The 24,727-nt window shown below is 37.9% G+C and overlaps 1 protein-coding gene across 5 annotated transcripts in view; it reads left to right on the top strand.

Annotated features, from left to right (window-relative positions):
- FILIP1 (filamin A interacting protein 1) overlaps window positions 1–24,727 on the top strand; it is a 199,254-nt gene that overhangs the window by 157,843 nt on the left and 16,684 nt on the right. For all 5 annotated transcript variants that reach the window (XM_053664074.1, XM_037150077.2, XM_053664082.1 and 2 more), the window contains exon 5: window positions 19,875–22,680. In XM_053664074.1, coding sequence (XP_053520049.1) covers window positions 19,875–22,680 — 2,806 coding nt within the window. The remainder of the gene's footprint in view (window positions 1–19,874; window positions 22,681–24,727) is intronic.

Here is a 24,727-nt window from a genome sequence, read left to right as displayed (position 1 = left end):
CAATTTCCAAGAAGTCCTTCCCCAACACTGGTGCAGCCTGACATGCAACAAACAAGTAGTAGCAGCAGTTTCTTCTTCAATTTCAGTTTTTCCCATCATATTAAAATAGCTGGGAAAAAACCCTCAAAGAAAATCTCAAACCAGCAACTAATTGGCTCAGTATCTATAAATTTATCTTAACCAGGAAAGTTACTTAATGTAGCTTTTACTAACATAACCAGATCATCAAATATATTTATTCAGAATTGCAAGCTTCAAACATGCACATGAAACCTGGAAACATGCAGTATCATTATACTGAGTTCATGCTATTAAAAAGAGAGATATGTTTTTAAAGCAAAAGGCATGAATTAACAGGAATGTAGAAGAGCAATTATTTTTTACTTCTTTTTTCTTCATATTCTTTTCTCTGCCACAACAGTGATGTATTTATACAATAACAAAGATGTATGAGGACTTAAAAAGGCTCCCCCCAAGTTTAATTATGTGAATGATAAAGTTAATTTGAGTAATTTATCTGATATTATGCTTTTATTCTATAATTAAAATGGGATTTCCTAACATAAATGATATATTCTGTGCATATAGAAAAAAATTACACTGGAAATTTTTAAAGTTACCTAATGGCTTTTTGACTGAATTCTCACTGATGGCCCCATTCAGCAAAGCTAGTAGAAAACAAGGTAAAACAAGAAACAATGGAGAGAAAACTATTTTGAACGTGATAGCAAATTTTGAAAACATTTAAAGATGATGTAGACACTTCTCAAAATTTGGTTGAATGTGTTTAGCTGCTTTGTTTGTGTGGACAGCACTTTTTGACATTTCAGAACACTTTCAGGGGTATGCAGGTAGCCCGAGAGGGGCTGCAAAGCCACATGGTCACAGTGGCCTCTGGGAGGTTTGGCTGCAGACCACGGTTAAGGCCTTGGTGGCAGGCAGCCATGGAGGATCCTGTTCCAGAAGGGTGGCTGCACCAGCCAGCTCTGGAACCAGGAAGTCCAAGGTGGACAGAGTTCTTGACCAGCAGGCTCCCTGAAGAGTGGAAGGGTAATGAATTAGAAAACTTTGGCATGGAAAGGGGGTGACCTATTCAAGAGAAATAGCCTTTATCCAAGGGATCTTGATTTTAATTTACACATTTGCCCACCATCAGACTCCTCAGAGTGGAGGGAGTTTTCCCTGTTCGTTCCCTAGGGCTGGACCACTGCTGCCACTACTACTGCTGCTGTGGGTGGAGGGGAAGCCCCTAGGGCTACGCTGGAGGGGGCTGAGCTAAGGGCGTTGACTCCAGGCTGAGAGGGGGAGTGGCAGCATCTTTGATCTTCTGCGCTGACAGTTGAATCTCTCTGGTGGGGGAAGGACTTTGGCTTTTGGCGTGAGGAAAGGGCAAGGTCTTACCCTGATGGTGAGGCCCTTCACCTTCATTGGTGTGGTTCTCGGGATCAGGCGTGTCCCATGCCCAGCACTTTGTTGTACTGTCTGCCATTATCTCTGCTACGTGGGTGTCCATGTTGTCACAAGGCAGCCCAAGTTCCTCCTCCTGGCCCATGTTGAGCCATGGGTCCTTCCTGATACCTTCCAGAGGTCTTCTTTTTCTGGGGTCAAGGGTCATTAATTTTTAAAAAGTTTTTGACATTCTATAGGCATAAAATATGGGACGTAGAAGTGCCCACTCATTATCCCTGTGTCAATTCCTCTAAGTTGTCTCCCACAAAAGGCAGGGATCCCATCACCATCCAGTACAGGCTCCCAGGCCTGTAGAACAATTCCTTAGAGGAATTGCTCCCAGGCTCCATACATTGGCCCCGGGGCTGTCATAGGTTTGGTGCAGGAAAGCTCTGGGGTGGCATAAAAGGGGGTGGCATAAGAGAGGTGCCACAGGATGTGCTCAGCTTATGGACAATAATTGCACTAGTGAGGCCAAACTCTGCAAGCTTTACATTTAGCTCAGCATCTAAAAGTACATTCTCTGCTGTCAGGTCCCTGTGGACGATGCCCTTCTGGTGGCAGTACTATACCACTGATACCAGCTGCCGAAACTTGGCTTGGGCCTCCTTCTCAGTGGCTGTGCTCCTCCAGATAATCAAACATGTCTCCTCTACTCAGGCTCCACAATGATGAGTAATGTTTCCTAGAATAACTTTATATTTGGGTGATTCAAGCCCTTCATACAGTGGACAGCTTGGAAAAGTCTAGAGGAGCCTCATGGATTAATAACTTTGATTGCCATGTCTGTCCTCGTCAGAATGTTCCAGGCCAACCTCACCTCAGCAAAGGTTCTCTGGCCAATGGTGTTCAGGGGCTCATAATGGCCAACAGGCAGCTTCTCCTTGGTAGAGGTGGCTGCAAGGTCATTAGACATGGTGACTTGCTAACTACACTAATTGACAATAATAATCATCGATGCTAACTATGCTTACTGTGCTAACAATAAACATTAACTATACTATGGTAACTAATGCTAATTATGCTAATAAACAATAGTAATAAACAATGCTAACTATACTAACTATGCCAATACTAACAATACAAAACCAATTCTAAAAAAAAAAAAGAAAAAGAACAAAGAAAATAAATAAAATTAAAAATGAGAAGAAAACAAAGAAAAACTGAGAAAAGAGAAAATTTTTAATGTGAGAAAAAAAGAGAAAACAGAACAATAAGAAAAACAGGAAAGGGGAAATAATTAAAACATGGGGAAAAAGAAAAATAAATAAGAAAAATAATAAAATGGGCTGGAGAGGAGAAAATGGGTTATCTAGTCCATATCCAACAGGTCACCACAAATCAGATTCCTGGGCTATAAGGCACAGAAACTGCAGCCCAGCCAGAACCTTATAATAGGAATTATTTGTAATGGGACCTTATGAGGTCAGAGCAACACATGTGCCAATAACAGTTGGTGGTTAACCACAGTGGTTTTCTCGTTTTTTAGTCTCAAGATGCCCTTAACTCTGGAGAGAAAAAAGGACCCCCAGAGAGCTTTTTGTTTATGTGGGATATTAAACATTGATACTCACTTTATTAGGGAAAAAACACTTTTAGGAAAGAAAGAAATTCAGGTTAAAAAAAATTTTTTTAAAGACATAATGTTCCTTCAGCGAAATAGTACTTGGCATTCTGTATCCCACAATGTATTGTTTTTATTTAGATAACACACAAGGGAACCAGCACTTTGGTTCAACTGTGAATCCTCCCCTATTGGCTGAATCAGAGATGAGGCTCTGGTGGGCTCCTTATTTAAATTCCAGTGTCTGTTGAATACAACTGTATAGAGTTTAGCCAGTTTGAAAAATCAGGAAAGAGGCCCATTTGACATTTTATGCATATCTTTTCTTTATCTCATTCTTCCCCCTCAACTTTATCCCTCTCTCCGGTGAATTTGCCTCAGTATAAAGCATAACTCCTGTTGACTTGCTTTGCTTCTTAAGAGCTGCCTGCCCTTCCAGTCCTGGGCAGCTCCACCCCTTTTCACAGACCAAAGTAAATCTGCACAATAATGAACCATATAAGGGAGGAATGACATCATCAGTTAGTGGTCCCAAGCTGTTTTGCACAACATTCACCTTTCATTGTTCTGATGACAGGGCTGGAATGTGACGGTTAATTCCCTGTGGAGTAGGGGGCTGATCAGGGCCTGCTGCTGTTGAACAAACTTTAGTACCCCCTCATAAAAAACAAAAACAAAAACAAAAGCTACCATGCTTCCTAGTATTAAGGTAAGGAAGTCAAGATCTGTTTTGATTTAAGCAACGTTAGTTACTCTAGCCCATGCGCATTTCATTTAATAGGCTTACTTGGCAGTAAGCTCATTTCTAAGTGTTACTGCAAAGAGCATCTTTGAAGCTGGGTTTGGACATTTGTAGAGCCTTCTCTAATCTGACAAGGGCTGTGAGAATTCAACAGTCTTTCAGCTTTCGGCTGTAGATTTTACTGAGTGTGGATGGTGACAACCCTTGGGAGTGATCAGCTTATTGTGACTTTCTTTGATACCTCAGAATCCTTGACTGGAACTGGCCAAGATGCATCTTATGGTATGAGGCATGCTCCTGTTTTGCTATGAAGGTTAAAAGTAATCTAGTTCTACAGAAACTTGGGGAGTTTGTATAAATAGAACAGAAAAATTTCTTACCTTGCTACTAACAATCCTACTGTGTTTAGAAGGCTAGCAGAACAGCTTTCCCTTTGACTGTAAATATATCTTCTACTTTATGATTACTTGAACAACTCATTTGAAATAAAAATAGTATTTTTAAGGTTTTCTTTGTTCTTTTTACATGGATTTTCTGCAGATATCTCTTTGCGTATGTGGAGAAGGCTTGTAAAAGTTGGCAATGAATTAGAATGCATAGAGATCCAAAAAGAGCCCTGTTTGTTCTGAAACTGTGGCAGCGATAACAAAAATAAGGAAGCAAATAGCAGGTTTGATTTCAGAGAATGGTATTAAAGTTTGGGCTGGGTTAAACAGTTGTATAAAAAGTTCAACTTTAGTAATTTTTCAAAGTGCCATAAAAACATTGTCTGAATTCAGCAGTGTGTATCAAAGTAATTAGCTTGCGTTTAGTGCTCAGTAGGGCTGGAGGGTAGTGTGAGTCTTTCGCAAAAGAACTTCACTTGGCCAAAGCCAAATTTTTCTAGCATGATTTTATATTCACATGACCTGTTTCATAGAAATTTGAACAAAAGGGCAGAGGGTGTGTTTCTCATTTGTATGTATTTAATTTTGTATAACTTCGATTATTAATAGTGTTTTGTCTCTGTGTTTAAAGTGATGAAAATCCTGAGTTCAAATGTGATGAAAATCTGGGTAGACTACATTGATCTGACTGGAGTCTTAATTCCGTGTGACTGGATGAACTTCTGTTTGTTTGTAAAACTAAATATTCTTGCCACAACAGAAGGGTGCTTACATTTTTTTTCCCTGTAGATTAACAATAGTCAAATACAACATTCTCAGGTTTTGATGTTTTTTTTTTATTTTGACTTTTTAGTTTATGTATGCTTTAAAGTTGTTCCAAAACTGGATAAAATAATTATTAGATAAATGTTAACATACTTTTTAAAAGTTTATAGTGAAATTTCATGTATGTTTGTATTTATAAGTTTTTTAAAGATGTTTAGATATAATGGCAATACATTCTGTTGCCATTTTGAAGAGGGAGGAGATTATTTTTGGGTAAGTAAATAAATGCACAGGAATGCACTAATATCAGTGATTTATATACTGAAGCTAATTTGCTACTTCTTTCATGTCTATATTATTTTAAACAAATATTATTTGTAAAAACAGGTTTGCCTGAGACAAATTAGCTTAATAGTGTCTTAAAAGATTTTACAAAAGGATATATTTTTATATTGTGAGCTGCCATAATGTAGCTTAAAACATGACTTTGTCTAGCACTCTGTAAATGCATGTTTACAGGGTAAAATGAGGTGTGTTTATACCTTTGTGGATTGTTTTCAACTTGCTTGAATAGTTTCAGGAAATGTGACTCATGCTCCTAGCTCCTCCCCTCATGTTCTGAGTGACAAGTGCAGCCCACAGAAGGGAGGGCTCTCCGTGGAAGTACGCAGGAGGGCACTCTCACGCTATGGTCACAGTGACCTAAAGACTTACCTGCCTCTGGCGTCCCTAGTGAAATCCCTCCGTTTAGTTTACTTTCTGTGTATGTGTGTGTGTGTGTGAGAGAGAGAGAGAGACAGAGATGGTGTGATGAACCTGGGTGACATATGGGTTAGAGAATGGGACAGGAAAGTTCTCTGGGTTAGAGCGAGGGAAGAAGATGCCCAAGGCCACAGGCATCTAGGTGACAAATTCTCTGGTTTCTGGCTGTTTTTGTTCCTCATCAAAATTGTTAAGTAAATTTATTCACATGACTGATTCTTTATAAACAACGAAAAAGAAAGAATATTTTCTTTCTACTGTTTTAAAAATATTTCAACTGAGCAATCTGAGAGTGTTTGAAAAGTATTTTGGACAACTTAAAAAATATGAAAACATAATAAAAAGCATATTATTGTAATATGCATATTATTGTAATCACACCAGTAGATGAACTTCCCTCCCTATTTTCTTTGAAGAATGTATTCCCATTGTTGGGAAAAGACATAAATTGGCAGTAAGTTCCAATTTGTCATTATTATTAATACCAATATCTAACATTTACTGAATACTTAGCTTCATACAAACGGTAATTCATGTGATTCTGACAATGACACTGGGGATACATACTTTGTTATTATCCCTCTTTTGCAGAGGAGGAAACTGAGGGAGAGAGGAGTTTAAACACCTGCCCAGGTGAGTAGGGGGCAGAACTGGGTTCAGACCAGACAGCCTGGCTCCAGAATGCCTATTCCGAACTACCGCACTGGGTACTGAGGGACAGCTCTGCAGTGACATGTATAAAAAAATACACATATGTTTTCTGCCAGTGAAAATTATTGGCATGATCGAGTTACTACAGATTCGTTTTCTTACACATTTTATTAGATATGATTTCATATTTGGTTCCTTTGTTGGGAGTTATCCATATTTTTTCTTCCTATCATATTCCCATTCAGCTTTCAGTATTTGTAATCTCTATCCTTTAGTCATATCAACCAGAAAGTTTCTAGCTATAAAGAACCTGTGGTGCCAAATGCATAAGGTCGAGAGCTGGGCTTCAGGATGGTTGTCCTGGGATCCAAGGCCAGGCCCTTCCCAGCCTTACAGTGGGGACAGGTGGGACCTCTTTGTGTCTGGTCTGAGGGAGAGAAAGAACATCACTCTGCCTCCCTTTCTTCTATTTTCAACTTCACACATGCCCTTGATGCTGCCCTCCACCATAGCAGTTCTTTCTTGTCAACTCTTCCTTGACCCACTCTGAACCACTGCTATCCATGTTTTCTCTCTTCTTGGATTTGACCTATTATCCCAAGCGTGCAAACCTTAGGAGAAATCATGATGCATATAAAGTTGGATGTTGGGTGTAGGGTAGGAAAGTGATCCTGAGCCCTGCAATTTATATATTGTATGATCATTCAGGATTACAGCAAAAACTCAATTGGCTCAAATGGGGTAATTTGATAATTGTTATACATGTGTGGTTGCAGTCTCAGGAAGCAGTTCCACTGAGCCCTAGTAATTGGTGTTGAGGTGGGTGGGGGTGGGGGGTTGGGGGTGGAGTATGGGCCTGTGTACTTCTTACTACCTATTAACTTGGAGAAAGGGAGTAATTACTAGAACTCTCAAGAACAGCTAGAGCCCTCTATCAGAGAGGGCTGCCTAACAGTGAGTATTGGCCCTTTGTGGAGGAATGAAACCAAATATCCAAGATGTAGGAGAGAATTAATATCCTATTCGCCAATCTCCTACCAGTTCCTGCTATTGGCTAAACCAAACTGGAAACTAGAAGGAGCTTGTTAATACAGTGCCTACAGGTCAGCCCCCTGGAGTACAGAATTGAGACTAGTGGAAAGGGGAACTGGAAAAATAAAAGGAAATTAAGTAACAAAAATGATAATGATTAGAAGTATAGAGTTTTGTGTTACTAAATAATGCAATATACAAATTAGTAGATTGGTAACTTAGTAACTTCAAAAACAATTTTTTTCTATAGCTATTAACATTGATCTCATCAAGTGAGTTGATGTCCCTATTCAAAAATACTTCCTACCAAAATGTTCATAATTCTGATTTGTTTTCATCACATGTTTATAATAGAAAACTATATATACATATTTTTCAAAGATGAATAACATTGAGATCTAAAAGAGGACATTTCAAAAAGTCGTAATGCTGGAGAAGACCTAGAAATTTATCTTGCCCATGCTGACTCAGCTGAGTTGAGTTTTTCAGAAAGATAGTTTTGCCCTCTAATCGAGTGAGTAGAATCTTGAGGAAAAATTGGGCAATTGGTAGCCATCAAAACCTTCCCCCTAAGGTCCCACGTGCTACCACTCAGATCCCTTGGCTGTACCATGATGCTAACGGGGCCAGGAGGGTCAAGGCACTATCATTCACACAATGACCTTGTCAAAGTACAGAGGAAAATCCTGTATAATTCTTTCTACCTTACTATTACATTCAGTCAGTCCCTAAACCAGACAACTCTACATCTTAATTATTTCTATTATCTCTTTTTCTTGGGTTACAACTGTGATCTTCATTTAGTTGTGTGTTTTTTTTTGTTCTTTCATCAATTTCAATTCTTTCATCACTGGTTTCCCTGTCTCTAGTCTTCCGCTTCTGTAATTCAGACAATCATATTGTCATCAGAAATTTCTAATATCCAATTTGATATTATCATTGTTCTTAAAGTCTTTCAAGAACAATGTATCCCTTAAAATGGAGTTGTGCTCCTTAGGATGACGTCAAACTTCTTGCTGATCTGACTTCTACATTCTGCTGGAGTCTTGTTGCTTGACATTTTCCCTCCTACTGTGTGTTCTGACATTGAGTGTGCTGTTCTGAATGAGGTTCTGTTTTCTTGTGTTCACATGCTCTTTTTCCTTTACATGGTGTGGCGTTTCCCCCATGCTTTATTTGTATCACCTCTGTTTATTCACTCATGAACAAATATTGATTGAGCACCTCCTACATGTTAGGTACTTTGTTACGGGGCTGGTGTTTAGCCGTGGGCCCTGCTCTTATGGAGCTTTTGCACTGTGGAGAGGGGGAGACACATCGTGTCCAAGCAAACAAATAAATGAACCAGATGATTTTAGATGATGAAAGTGCAGTGAAAGAAGGAAATAGCATGATATGATGGAGAAAGGCTGAGGAAACTATTTTAAATAAGCTGGTCAGAGAATGCCTGTCTGGGAGGAGACATGAACTAAAACCTAAAGGATGAGAAAGAAGAGCCCGAAATACTATGCATGGTAGTGCAGGTTGTAGCAGGAGCACCTGTCCAGTGCAAGAAGAGGGGCCGAAATCCACTTCCTATTCAGTGTACCAAGCCAGGTATTCCAGCATGGGACTAGTTCCCTAGAGAGGAGGGGGACCCTCATCTACTTCTCCCAAAAGTGACCATGTGGGCTGTACTCTTGATAGGGAAATGGTATGGGAACACAAATTACAAAAACCTTGAGCAACTACTTCTCCCAATCACATCCTCATGCTTCAGTGTCCCTCAGTAGACTATATTTAAGGCATAAATGGCACATTTTATATAATGTTGAATTTATTTATTTTTATTCTGAGTACCTAATACACTGTCTGAAATGGTAGGGGGCATTTGGCCCAGTTTTTTGAATTACCGGATGAACTAATGTTCCTGGTTATACCTCCATAGGAGGCAGGGGGCCTCATGCTAGAGTGTCACACAGTGATTCTCAAATACAGATCTCCCAATGGGCAGCAAACTATCATGGGAAAAAAGTTACTATGGTTTTACGAGCAAGTGATGAATAATTCCATAGACCTTAATTTCTACTATGATTAAGAGCTATTTACTAGTAATATACTGTTATTTCTTTTTAAATATAACATTTGTATTTTATATTAGCATGCTACTAGGTTTGCTTAAAGACTAAGTCTGTATTTTACAGTGGCATCTGGCTGCTACCACATGTTGGCAAACACTTACTGAGCATGTGCTCACCTGGCAGTAGGAAATCCCATAATCTTTGAGAAGAGTAATTTGTTATCCATCATGAGGTTTTCAGTTGCTGCCATCTGTGACTTTTATTTTATTTTTATTTTTTTAAATAAGAGTTTATTCATCCATCTTTAGAGGGGAAGGGAAGGAGAGAGGGAGAGAAACAATGTATGGTTGCCTCTCGTGTGTCCACTGTTGGAAACTGGCCTGCAATCTAGGCATGTGCCCTGACTAGGAATCAAACTGCGATACTCTGGTTCGCAGGCCCGCGCTCAATCCACTGAGCTACACCAGCCAGGGCTCATCTGTGACTTTTAGAGGTAAATTAGTACAGTATTGCTTAAACTTCATGATGAGTTTTTTGTGGGTTGCTGGGTTAAGCTACAGAGGTTCCATAATAAATATTGGTTTGCAGTTTTCAACAATGGGAATTCAAGGTACATCATTAATGCACCTATTCTAGAGCAGAATTATACCTAATCCCCTCAAAATCTGATGAAGAGTAAAATTTCATTTGGGATAATGTGCCTGGGATGTGTGTGTGTGTGCTTGTGCTATTTTCATTACTTGGGTTATAGTCTCAAAGTAAATGGAATAGGGTTACTGGATTAGTTTTAAACTTATAGGATATAGTTTTATATACAAAACTATGTCTTTAACTTCAGGCCCTTCTCTTAAAAAGTAAAAGCAGTTCATAAAAGCTGCTGGCAAAAAATTTCCTGATTTTATCTTATTTTAATTTTTTATCACCAAGTTCTTTTTTATTGTGAGAATGGGTGAAATAAGTCTCTGTCCCACTATGAGGAACCAGGGTAAAAATATTTATTAGACATTCTGTAGTGCTACTAAAATTTTGTAGTGTCCTATTGTGAAGGATCTACCCTTTCTTTATAAAAAATGCATATCTAGCATTCAGTACTCAGGCTCAGACTAGGGGAGGCAAAGGAGGCTCTCACCTTGGGCACAAAATTTAAGGAGATGCCAAAACATTCAGTAATCAAGAGAGACAATATTTTAATGCATTTAAAAATTGAAAAATTAATTAAAAAACCCCATGATGAACACAATATCAAAGATTCAAATGAGGATGGGATCTGACTCTGCAATTGCATGACCCCACTTTACCCACCACACCCTAATCCCAGCCCTGTGCTCAGTGTTGGGGGTATTAGATTGATTCTGGATAGGTATTATAATGGTCTCCATCGTGAGGAACTGAGATGATTTATGAGAAAGCAACACTTCTTCCTGAATTGTGTGGTGAAACCATGTCCAGTCATGTTACCAGGCTGCTTAACTCTACCCTGTGCTCTAGTTAGTAAAAAATGCACAGTGATTAAAGACTTCTAGCAACATGCAAGCTTGACTCTTTGAGGTTCATTCATCTTTAATTGCTATCATGCCCTTGCTAGTTTTTACCTGCCTTTTCTCCTGAAAGAGAAAGCCGTACACACAGGGCGAGTTTAAGAAGACTAGAAGTAGTGAAAGTGAGGAGAAATAATGGGAAGGGAAATTGGCATGGTCTGCCTAAGAAACAAACCTAGGCAACTTTTAAGGTGACGTCAGTGTTTTAAAGTGAGATCTGATGGATTAAGATGGTGACAAGCTGACAAAATCTAAAGGAAGCAAAGAGAAAATTCTACACTAGGGATAATGTTGATAAGTTTGGAGAAATGATCGAAGAGATGGGAATGTCCAGAAAGTTGGGAAAAGAACCTGTGAATCTTACATGGTTTACTTTTCAAGGAAGACAAGTGAGAATGGATAGAAGTGTGGCCCTGAGTCTTCAAGAGCACTGATTGACACCTGTCTAGAGAAGGTGTTTATCTCAAGGTGGTAACCAGGAAGGATCAGGTTAAAGAAACCTCAATTCCTCTGTCCCCCAACAAAAAAAAATTGTCCTTATACTCTAAAAGGAGAGATAAGTGAATAATTATCTGTGGAACAGAACAGTACGAGGATGCTTTTTCTAACATAAGTTTGACAGAGCATCAAACAGATCCCATGAAGAAGGAAAAATAAATCTCTAACAAGCTTCATTTTATAAACTTAGAAAAGAATGAAAGAATCCCTCCAATCACAGAGAAATATGACAGTCATTAGCACTGTAAGGAAAGTAAAAATATGACCAGACACCAGAGCTGCTCATACTTGGAGGTAGAAGGGGTAGGGCTGGGGGAGAAAGGTTAAAACTACAAAAGAGGGTTAAAAAACTTTACGGTGGAAAATTTCAAACATTTTTGAGGATAAATACAATAGTATAATGAACCCTCACTTAGTTTCAGTAATTAGTTCATGACTAGTCTGATTTCATCTATCCCCACTTCCCTGGATTATTTTGGTATAAATTCCATAAATACCATTTTATTCATAAGTATTTTTTTCAATATGTATTTCTAAAAGGTAAGGATTTTTAAAATCAATATTACCCAAATTCTTTATTACACCTAAAATTTAATAATAGTTTTTAGACATAATTTTTCCAACTGTCTCATTTGAAAAATATTTGAATAAGATTCCAAATAGATTACAGTTGGTTATATCTTCTAAATTTCTTTTAGTCTGTAATTTCCCCTTCACCACTGTTTTTTTCTTGTAATTTATTTATTGAAGTAACTAGTTTTTTAAAAAAAATGTTGTATAGTTTCTTACTTTTTTTTTTTCTGATTCCACCATCACAATGTCATTTAATATGTTTCTTGTCTGCGTCTTCCTTATAAACTAGCAATTAGTTATAGGGGCTTGACCTAATTTGTGCTTAAATTTTTTAGTAAGAATATTTCTTGGGTGGGTATATAATATGTGTTCAATGTTTTGACTGTTTCTCTTTTGGGAGACATTGCCTATATCCATTATTTCATTTGGGACTATAAAATGGTAGTATTCAATATTTATACTTTAATTTATTAATAATGACATATTATGATATTTATAAACTGGACTATCTTTGTCAAGAAAAACTCAAAGACCTTTGAAGTTATATGGGAACAAAATAACTCATACACCTCTATATAACCTCCAATATATATAAAGGTTAAAATGTTAATCTTACCCTATCTGTTTACTGTGTCCACTTTCCTGTTTCTCCTCTCTTTTACAATTAAGATATCAAGTAATTAATCTCAGATATTTGTCCCCATTTTTTTCTCTTGGTGTTTTATCAGCTAAAGCTCTAATCTGTATTTTGTTCCCTAATTCCACTGAAACTGCTCATAAGAAGTACTGATGATACCTATATTGGCATGTCCAATAGAAAAAAGTTTTTAAAATTTGCATGTAAGTGAAAACAGTGGGCATTTTCCTGTTCTCTTGCTTGATCTCGTCAGAGTGTTTGGCATCAGGGACACAGCAGAGAGAAGCCCCCTTGGCATGTGGGAATGCACTGTCCCCTGTCTCTCTCCTATCCCTCAGGTGCTCTCATCGAGTTCTTTGTATCGTTTCATTTTTTTTTTCTGTTCTTACTTCTTTTTCTCTCTTATGTCTACACATCTTCTACTTATCCCCTCCTTTCTTACGGCTTTAGATTGCACCACTCCCTGGAGACTCTGCCTGGGTATTTCCTGAAGTCCAGACCTACCAGTAAGAATTTCACCTGGAGACTCTCAGGAACCTCAAGGCACTGTACCTTTCTGGAACATCATGATCCTCCCCCTCCAAGTGTATTTCTCTTATATTATCCTCTAGATGATAAATGCTGACATCAAATTCATAACCCTGGCCAGAAGCTGAAGAGTCTGTCCAAATTTCAGCCTCTCCGTCTTTGGCCCATCTATGATCAAACCCTGTGACTTTTGTCTCCTAAAAATCACCATGTGGATCCTTGTCTTCCCTTTTTCAGTGACACAATTTTAGTTCAGACTCCATTCTGTTACTCAGCTCCTGCTGTTGTAACTTTCCTGCTGATGATATCTGGTTCTTCCATGGATGGATGGAAGGATACATTCCTCCATCCTCCACACATCTGTTAAATTCCCCCACATTCTGAATATGAAGTTCAGATTCATCCTATTAGACCATGGGTTGCTTTGTTAGGCTTGTCCTTCCTTGCTAGCCTCATTTCCCCCTATTGTCCTTATAGGTGCTCTCCATTTTGGTTGAGCTACACGCTGTGCCTTGAAAGTGAAATATCTCATTTCTCAATTCTGTTTTTAGGTGCTGTTTTAATTAGACTGTTATTTTAGGTTTTGCAGGTCACATACGGTATCTGTTGACTATTCTTCTTTGTTATGTTTTACAACACTTTATTTTATTTATTTATGTATGTATTTATTCATTCATTTATATTTTACTATTTATGCTATTACAGTTATCCCTACTTTTTCCTCCTTTGTCTGCCTCTACCCAGCAGCATCCCATCCCCCCACTCCCTCACCCCACCCCCACACAGTTTTCCGTGTGCTTGGGTTATGTGTGTATGTTCTTTGGTTAATCCTTTCACCTTCTTTCACCTGGCCCACCTCCCCCACCTCCCCGTTGACAGCTGTCATTCTCTTCCATGTATCTTTGCCTGTGTCTTTACTTTGTTCATTATTTTTTTCATTAGATTCCACATGTAAGTGAGATCATATGACAACCTTTTAAAAATGTAAGAACTATTCTTAGGTTGAGGGCTATACAAATACTGGTCTTGATCTAGATTTGCCCCACAGACAATGGTTTGCTAACCCCTGGTCTAGAGGGACCTTTCCTTGCCTTCTCCACTTAGCTCCTACTTAGCTTTTAAGACTCAGGTTAAGAGTCACCTCTTCCTGGAAGCCTAATTCCCTCCCCTTGGTTTGACTTAGCAACCTTTCTTCCTTATCTGCTCCCTCTGCATATCATTATCTCTCACATCGTCCTCCTCTGTAGAGAGCAAATGCTTTATGGGCAAGAACTGGGTCTTTTTGAAAGGATGACTCTGGCTTCTGGGCCAAGAACAAACTGTGAGCAAGAGTGGAAGTTGAGGCTCAGATGGATTGCTATTAAAATAATCCAGGTAAGAGATGTTGGTAGTTTGGCCTAAGATGATGGCTGTAGAGGAGGTGAGAAGTAATTGGATTTGAGATATATTTTGAAGGTAGAATTGACAAGATTTGCTGTGATATGAGAGAAAGAGAGGAATCAAGTATATGACCTTAGACTTTGTGCCCCAGTATTTGAAGGAATTTGTTTGTAGTTGATTGATTTGAAGAAGATGTGGTTGGAACAGGTTTGTAAGGGAAGACTGAGAGCTCAGAAGAGATCAGGAGTAACAGCCCAGTGGGTTTATCCTAATTGAAAGACAAAGTCCATGCTACTGAATGGGTTGATGCCAGCAGGAGGGAGATCTTGAAAGTGTTTGAAGGGCTCTGTGTACTGACCTGCCTTTTTATTAGTGACTGGGGTCATTTTGCCATTGCCACACAGCTTGACACAAGCTGATACATTAGGCAACAAGACAGAGTCCAAGGAGGATCTTGACAATTCCAGAAGGATAGACTGAATCAAGCAAGATAAAGTTTACCTAAGTGAACACAAAGTCTTACAAATTTTAACTGTTCAAGCAGTATCTGTTTGAAGAATAGCATTGTTAAAAGTGCATTGTTTGTGGTCAGACAGATCTGTCTGAAATCCCAACTTTCCCTTCCTTTAGTCCCATTCCCTTGATTAAGTCAAATAACTTCCTTATTTATAAAATAGCACAGTAAAATACCTTCCTTGTTCAAAAATTTGTTATGAAAATGAAATGAATAATAAAGTACTTAACATATTTCTTAGGATATAGTACATAGTTGTTACATAAGATGTTTTATCTTCAAAGACCTTTCTTTCTAACCTTTATTTAAAAAAATAGGTATTAGCAAATATTGGAGTTTGGAGTTTAAGAACCTCTTGAAATAATATTTGGACTAGAGGTTTTATAGTACCTGAAACATTATTGTCTCAGAAAAAAACTGTCTTGTCAGCCTCTCCAATCCCACCTGAACATGTTAGCCCTCTTCTCTTTATCTTTCTGACTTCCATTTTCACTTCTTTCAGCCATAAGATTAACCTACTTTATGGTTTTTTATCATATTTAAGTCATTCCCTTATAGTATTTGTTTACAATTTCTCTCTCTTTATCTGACATCTTAGAATACTTTCCAGGGCTTTTTACATTACTTTTCTTACTATATTTTTTATTAAGATATAATTTACATATGACAATATTCACAATTTTAAATACACAATTTGATGAGTCTTAACAAATATACACATTATAAACAATCAGAACATTTGTGCCTACACTTTTAAAGTCTTCTAGTTGAAAACAATTGAATTTCTTAACATGTTTATAAATGACAAACTTGCAATGAAAAGATATGGTTTTATTTAGGTTGAAAAGGGAAATGAGAAATACACTTAATAGTTATTAAGAAAGGCAAGGGAATGCTGTGCTTCTATGTGATGATTTGGCTTCACTCAGATTCAAATGTCTCTTATTTTCCAAATCTGTGCTTCCCTCACATTCAGATGAAACGCCACTGGAGGACTTGGACAAAGAGTGACATAATCTGATTTACCCTTTTTTAAAGGATTACTCTGGCTCCTGGGCAGAGAGCAAACTGAGTGTAAGGAAGAGTGGAAGTTGAGGGTCAGATAGATTGCTATTAAAATAATCCAGATACAAAATGATGGAAAGTTAAAAAATACAGTTTTATTTATGTTGAAAAAGGAAATGAGAAATACATTTAATAGTCATTAAGAAAGGCAAGAGAATTCTAAAAAATCAATTAGATCATTTACTTGTCTTCCTTTTGTCCTCTAAATAAGATAAAATGCTTGCAGAAAATGAAGAACTTGCCAAGAATAAATTTGATTTCAGGATACTTAAGACTCTGCCTGTTACTACTGATCAGAATCAGGCTACTAATTCATCTTCTGAGTCTCGGTCTTCTGGTTTGTTTCCTTTTTATGCTAATATGTTTAGAATCAGCAGGTGGTTGAAGAATGGCAACATGGGCAGAGAGGAGAATGGAAAGGAGGTGGTAAGACACAAGCAACATCACAATCCTCTTTTTCTGTTCCTTAAATAGCATAATTGTATGAAAATGGTGCCCAGCAATGCAAATTAATTGTTCAAAGAACAATATAAAATTGTAACTGTTAGGATGAGAATCTATAAAAAGATCTAACTTAATCAGATTGATCAGGGAAGGCTTCCTGGGGGAAGGGAAATTTAAAAATGAGACTTGAAGGATAAAAATCAGCCAAGTATGTTCTAGTGTGTGTGTCCAAGTGAAAAGGAGGAGCAGGCAGGAAATACTAACCAGAAGGCATGGCACATGCAAAGAATGTTAGCAGCTTAGATAACGGGGTAGATTGATTTGAGATGAATCTGCCAAGGTAATCAGGAATCAAATTGTGCTGGGACATGTTGTAAATTTCATGCCTTTATTCTTAGAGCAATAGAAAGCCATGGAAAGCTAGGGAGTGACATATTTGCATTTGGGTGAGATATGATAATAAAGCTCAAAGCACACTTACTATAGGTTGGTGTTGTAAGTGATTTTTGTATATTAACTGATAGGCACTTTACACAAACCCTATGAATTAGATGGTATTAGGGGGCCCAAATTATCAGTGAGAAAACTGGGGTATAGAGGAAGATTATATAACTTGTCCATGATCATACAGCCAACAAGTGGCAATGCCAAGATTGTGAAGATAGAATTCAGGAGGCTGTGGCAGAATTACCAGCAAAAGGTCTTGGCCTGGAATAATGCAGTTGGGAGACATTTGGATAATAAGTTAAGATATATATGAACTGTAACATTCACAGAATTATCTTCAAAGCACTATATTTTCAATTGCTTGGTATTCTTTTCAGTTTTTCTTATTTTATTGTGGTAAGAACAATTAACATGAGATCTACCCTCTTAACAAAACTTTCAGTATTGTTAACTAATGCCTAGTATATTTTTCAACTTGACTGTTTTACTTTTGCCTCAATTTTCTACTAATACTAATAATACTCTTTCTCACCTTTTTTTCATATTCCTGTTAGAGGTTTTATTATTTGCAACAATTCAGACTCAAAACATTGAAGTAATTCTTCTCTCTTTTGCTTCCTCCCAGGGAGTAAGCAGGCACAAAGCCCAAGCCAAGTTACCTTTTGCAAAGTTTTCACAATTCATTTCATCCTTCCCATCCTTAATGCCCTGCCTATAGAAATTTGAGTGCAGATCATTTACATAGAACACTGTTGGCAGGCTGTGACAACTGAGCCATCCAAATTTACTGTGGTCCTGGATCTAATCCTCACCTGCACCAAGGAAACTGCATTTGGTGCAGAGAATGGGCCATATATTGTTGTTAGGTCCACTACAATTAAGAAAAGGGAATGGTTTAAGATGTGATTGAAGAGGGAAGGAGAGAAAACTTAATGGGGATGGAAAAAAAATAATCAAAGCTATGATGTGAAAAATGCAGTTTTCTGGAAGCGAAATACCTATCATGGTTATGTTCTAGCTCAAAGGATTTCCTGCTGATCAGAAAGCCTTCTACTTTTCTTTGGCTGAAAAATCAGAGCCTCAGGTTTTACTGTCAAAGATAGGATAATGATATAAAAATTCTTATGGATTAAAATCTGAAGACATCCCCTGAAGTCTCTTCCTCTATAGTTTTGTGATATAATTTCAGTTGTTATGACTCCAAGTAAAAAGAGAAGATGATCCACAAAATGCCCTTTTATACATGTAACAGCCTCATTTAGTGAAGCCATTGCAGTATTGCGCATGCAAGTCCACAGGATTTAAAAACAATCCTTTTCTCCTGTTTTAGGAATAAAGTCATAATGTGTTTTGTAAGTAATGCATTTAGTTAATAGGTACTTATACACAAGGACGTGTTTTATAAAAATATATAAATTCCATTAAAAAGTCTTCATGACATCACCAGAACCATTTCTATATCTGACACTGGATTTAAGTATAAATAGCTTCTGTGTGTATGTTCAGTCATTTCTTACACAATGCAATGTAAGACTATTAACTTCTATTTACTTGGCTAACATCCTAGTCATAAATATGAAATAAATCACTCAGAAGAAATAAGGTATGGAAAATATTAAAATGAAAATATACTTAAACAAATGCATGTTAGTGGTTGTTTGTAACTTGCCTTTCTTGTCAACATAAATTACTAAGATGCATTCCTATACTCATGGTGAATATAATTTTTATTTTAACTGTTTACAGGTCATTAAAAATAACTTAAAAATTGGTGCAAATTAACTCATCAACAAAAGGGTGGTAAAAGGGTACCTTGGCATATTTATATTTCTAGTTTTTAAAGCCAAACATAAATACAATAGAAAAATGCATTTCATACATGTGAAACATAATCATTCTTGTGGCCGCCACATTTTTGTATTAATAGCAGTTCAGATTTCCTACCTAACCTAGTTCTCCATTTTAAAAAGTTGTTTTAAAACAACTGTTACTCTAAAAAGTCAGACAACTGAGACAAAATCCTGTGCCAGTTCTGGTGTTAACTAAAAACAGTTTGTGTGGATCAACATTCCATCAGAAAGCTCATCTGGCTTTGTCCTTATCCAGTGACAGTAGCACATGAGATAAGAGAACCTGAAGGTTCTTCCTTTCTGGGTCTGCCCTTTCATTTAAAGTAAATTTCTTTTTTGAAGTCATATGATGCAGAGGCAAGGAGCCAGGACTCTGCAACCCTACTACCTGAGTATGAGTCCCATCTCTGCCGCGTACTGACTGTGTCACTTGTGGCAGGTGCCATGTGTTGTGTTCCTCATGGGATGGTACTAGCAGTACATGTCTCAGGATTGCCATCAGGACAAAATAATTTCCAGTGCCTAGAACACAGAAAGCACTCTGTAAATAGTCATTATTATTATACACCTAAGTTTTATTCAGTGGTCATGTTATTGAAATGTAATATATATGCAGAAAGGAACTCATAAGGGCTCGGTTTACAGAAATTTTATAAGCAGAACAATCCTGTGTAACCAACACATAAATTATGGACACAGAAACTGGTACCTCTTCATGCTCACTTCTAGTCACTACCCCTCTCTAAGGGTAAGTAATACTGACTTCTGATTAGCTTTGTGAATGGTTATTTGTTAAACCTTGATACTGCAGCAATTGATAAGAGACTTATTGTAGTAGCATTTTATTTTTTATTTAATATCTAAGATAAATCTATTTGCTGATTAATTTTTTAATATTTATAATGATATATATAATACATATAAAAAGAATACGTAAAGTGTAATATATAATAATAAAATATAATTTCTTAATGCATTTTGTTTTATAGGTTGAAAAAGCTCCTTGAACAAGAAAAGGCTTACCAAGCCCGCAAAGAAAAAGAAAATGCTAAGAGGCTCAATAAACTAAGAGATGAGCTTGTGAAACTGAAGTCCTTTGCACTCATGCTGGTGGATGAAAGACAGATGCATATTGAGCAACTTGGCCTGCAAAGTCAGAAAGTACAGGATCTTACTCAGAAACTGAGGGAAGAAGAGGAAAAGCTCAAAGCCATTACTTCCAAATCCAAAGAAGACAGGCAGAAATTGCTCAAGTTAGAAGTGGACTTTGAAAACAAGGCTTCGCGATTTTCCCAAGAGCATGAAGAGATGAATGCTAAATTGGCTAATCAAGAATCTCACAACAGGCAACTGAGACTCAAGCTGGTTGGCTTAACTCAAAGAATCGAGGAGCTAGAAGAGACCAACAAAAATCTGCAAAAGGCAGAAGAAGAACTTCAGGAATTAAGAGATAAAATTGCAAAAGGGGAATGTGGCAACTCCAGCCTCATGGCAGAAGTGGAAAATCTCCGGAAGCGAGTACTTGAAATGGAGGGTAAAGATGAGGAGATCACTAAAACTGAATCCCAGTGCAGGGAATTGAGGAAGAAGTTGCAAGAGGAAGAACATCATAGTAGGGAACTCAAACTTGAAGTTGAGAAGTTACAGAAGAGAATGTCTGAACTGGAGAAATTGGAAGAAGCATTTAGCAAGAGTAAATCTGAATGCACCCAGCTACACCTAAATCTGGAGAAAGAAAAGAACTTAACCAAAGACCTGCTAAATGAACTGGAGGTGGTCAAGCGTCGAGTTAAAGAACTGGAATGTTCTGAAAGTAGATTGGAAAAGGTTGAATTAAGCCTAAAAGATGATCTTACAAAGTTGAAGTCATTTACTGTGATGCTGGTCGATGAAAGGAAAAATATGATGGAAAAAATAAAGCAAGAAGAGAGGAAAGTAGATGGACTCAATAAAAATTTTAAGGTAGAGCAAGGAAAGGTTATGGATGTAACTGAAAAATTAATTGAAGAAAGTAAGAAGCTCTTAAAACTGAAATCTGAAATGGAGGAAAAAGTATACAGTTTAACAAAAGAGAGAGATGAGTTAATAGGCAAACTGAAAAGTGAAGAAGAAAAGTCATCTGAATTAAGCTGCAGTGTTGACTTGCTAAAGAAGAGACTTGATGGGATAGAGGAAGTGGAAAGAGAAATAACAAGAGGAAGGTCTCGAAAAGGACCTGAGCTCTCCTGCCCAGAAGATAACAAGATTAAGGAACTAACACTTGAAATTGAGAGACTGAAAAAACGTCTCCAGCAACTGGAGGTGGTCGAAGGGGATTTGATGAAGACAGAGGATGAGTATGATCAGCTGGAGCAGAAATTTAGAACTGAGCAGGATAAGGCTAATTTCCTCTCTCAGCAACTGGAGGAGATAAAGCACCAAATTGCCAAGAACAAAGCAATAGAGAAAGGTGAGGCTGTGAGCCAGGAAGCTGAGCTGAGACACAGATTTCGGTTGGAAGAGGCTAAAAGTCGAGACTTAAGAGCTGAAGTACAAGCTCTTAAGGAGAAGATTCATGAATTAATGAACAAAGAAGATCAGCTTTCTCAGCTCCAAGTGGATTATTCTGTCCTTCAACAAAGATTTATGGAAGAAGAAAATAAGAACAAAAACATGGGACAGGAGGTCCTCAATCTGACCAAGGAGTTGGAGCTTTCTAAGCGTTACAGCCGAGCTCTGAGACCCAGTATGAATGGAAGAAGAATGGTAGATATTCCTGTGACCTCGACCGGAGTGCAGACTGATGCCGTCAGCAGTGATGCGACAGAGGAGGAAACACCCGCAGTATTTATACGGAAATCCTTCCAAGAAGAAAATCATATCATGAGTAATCTCCGACAGGTGGGGTTGAAAAAACCTATGGAACGGTCCTCTGTCCTAGACAGGTATCCTCCAGCAGCCAATGAGCTCACTATGCGGAAGTCTTGGATTCCATGGATGAGAAAAAGGGAAAATGGTCCCTCAATCATTCAAGAGAAAGGGCCACGAACAAGTTCCAGTCCCGGGCACCCAGGAGAGCTGGTTCTTTCACCAAAGCAGGGCCAGCCCCTGCATATTCGAGTGACACCAGACCATGAGAACAGTACTGCAACTTTGGAGATAACAAGCCCGACATCTGAAGAATTTTTCTCTAGTACCACTGTCATTCCTACATTAGGCAATCAGAAACCAAGGATAACCATTATCCCATCACCAAATGTGATGTCTCAAAAATCAAAATGTGGAGATAGTACTCTTGGTACAGAACGAGCCATGTCCCCAGTCACAATTACCACATATTCCAGAGAGAAAACCCCAGACAGCGGAAGAGGTGCATTTGCAGACCGGCCCACATCCCCCATTCAGATAATGACAGTGTCGACATCGGCTGCCCCAGCTGAGATTGCAGTCTCTCCCGACTCCCAGGAAATGCCCATGGGAAGGACTGTTCTCAAAGTTACCCCAGAAAAACAGACTGTTCCCACTCCTCTACGAAAATACAACTCCAATGCCAATATCATAACCACGGAAGACAATAAAATTCACATTCATTTAGGTTCTCAGTTTAAACGATCCCCTGCGACATCAGCAGAAGGAGCAAGTCCAGTTATTACTGTCCGACCTGTCAGTGTGACAGCTGAAAAGGAGCTTTCCACTGGCACTGTCCTTCGCTCTCCCAGGAACCATCTTTCCTCACGACCTGGTGCAAACAAAGTGACAAGCACTATCACCATAACACCAGTCACAACCTCATCTACTCGAGGAACCCAGTCAGTGGTGAGTAGAAGAGGTTCAAAGTGCAGGCGGAGGGAGGCAGGAAGGGAGAAGTGAAGAGTGAGAATAACCTATTTATTCTCACTCCAAATAAAGCAAAAAGCAATTGCCTCTTGCTCCACCTGACCCCACTGGCAGATGTTTTCTAAGAACTGTATCTACACCAAGAAATAAAAATAAAAAGTAGCCTAATTTTTTATAAATTGAGCTAATTTGGGCAGACAATTTTTTTCATGTAAATTATGGAGACCTCCCCCAATACTTGCAAAGATGGATGGTCTCTTTGTAATGTTAGCATAGAATGATAATATTTAAAATTTGATTTTTATGTTTATAATACTTTTTAAAATGGAGAATGAGGGGAAATACTCAAAATGCTGGATGTTCCTGGGTTATATTTCTATAACCTAAAATATTCAATATGTGATTATGTATGACCATAGTCATACTTTATTCCAAAAAATGAGATGAAACTATTTTAATATTCAAATATTAAAACCTTTTTTAAAAGTAAAAAAGAAGTGAGTTTCTATGTCTAAATACTATATTTTATTAATAGTATCTTACAGAGGGCAAGTGCTTGATATATATTATTTAATAACCAGCTGGGAGGTTAAATAAATGATAATAAAAAAGCGTGTCCAAAGTATGAAAGCCAGAACTTAAAAATAAATTCTGTTTTTCAAACTGCTTCTAGAGATTTATTGGGGGCAAATTAGTATTATAGATGATCATGTGCTATTTAGATGTTAATTTAAATGAACAGACTAGAAATTATGATTCCTAGACTCTGAACAAATTCCAACATATTGGAAACTCTTAAAGAAGCTCATTTATTTAAGTATAGCAACTGTGGTTTATTTTCCCCTATCTTCAATATAATTTATTTTTAATTCTTTAGGTACAAATGTAGACTGAAGACAGTCTTCAAAATGTGAATTAGTAGTTACTTTGCCAGTAAAACTTTTCATTATTGGCTCTGTAGGAGCCAGATAGCATTTAGAATCACTCGCCCTTCTCAAATGGTTGAATATTGCTTTTTAGGCAACACAGAGAATAGCTTGAACTTTTATAAAAAGACAGTGGAGGTGTCAACTGTTGTAACTGAGAGCAGATCTCTCTGCTGGAACATCTTATTCCCATTTTAAGGGTCAGATCAAGATAGCCTTATCTTCTGTAGTAACCCTTATGACTACTGATTAAACCCCATGTACACAAACAGGATTTCAAAACAGCTAAGATTTCTAAGGCCTGAGTAATGGCTCACCTCTTTCAGGTATAACCCATCCCATGACATTAAGGGTAACATAAAGTTTGGAATACCCTTCTTAGAAATCAAATAATGAGGCCAGTTTATTTGTGCATTTATTCATTAAAGTATTGAACTTATTGAGTATTAGCTATACTTTAGCCATTGGATTAGGTGCTGACTGCAAAGGGGTCCTTTAGAAATTCTCAGCTTAGTGGGACAGTCCCGAATGGAACCCACCTAGTGATTTTATGAGAGTTGCAACAAAGGAACTACCAGAGAAAGCTTCACAGAGAAGGAGGTTTTCACAGATGAGGAGGTTTTCACAGATGAGAAGAGATATTCAAGGAGGATGAGGAAAGGAGTACGTAGAGGGAACCGTGTATGTGAAGGCACGGATGGCAGTGTGGAGGAGCCCGGCACGTCTGGGGGAGGGTGAGCGGTCCCACTGTGCTGCAGTCGTTGGGCAGAAAGACAAAATGCAGGAGCAGAAAGTGGAGAGGCAAACTGGTGGCAGATGTGAAGAGGGGCTCATGTCTTATGAAACCGGCATGTATTGTCAATGAGCAGCAAAGGGGAATTGAAAGCGTGAGGATGATTTTAAAAACATTATGTTATTTATGTTTTAGAAAGGTATGTCTTCAAAAACAGTTTAAAGGATAAATTGGAGGGGACAGAAGCTGAGGACAGAGATACCATTGCAGTTCTCTAGGCTGGAGATGGTGTAGGCTTGAAGTATAGTAGTGAAAATGAGACATATTGGAGACAGAATCAAAGAATTTCTGACAAATTGGGTATGGA

The sequence above is a fragment of the Artibeus jamaicensis genome, unplaced genomic scaffold (assembly GCF_021234435.1).
Source record: "Artibeus jamaicensis isolate MK-2021 breed Jamaican fruit bat unplaced genomic scaffold, CSHL_Jam_final contig_1127, whole genome shotgun sequence".
In the NCBI taxonomy this organism is placed as follows: Eukaryota; Metazoa; Chordata; class Mammalia; order Chiroptera; family Phyllostomidae; genus Artibeus; species Artibeus jamaicensis.
This window is presented reverse-complemented; position numbering and strand designations above follow the sequence as displayed.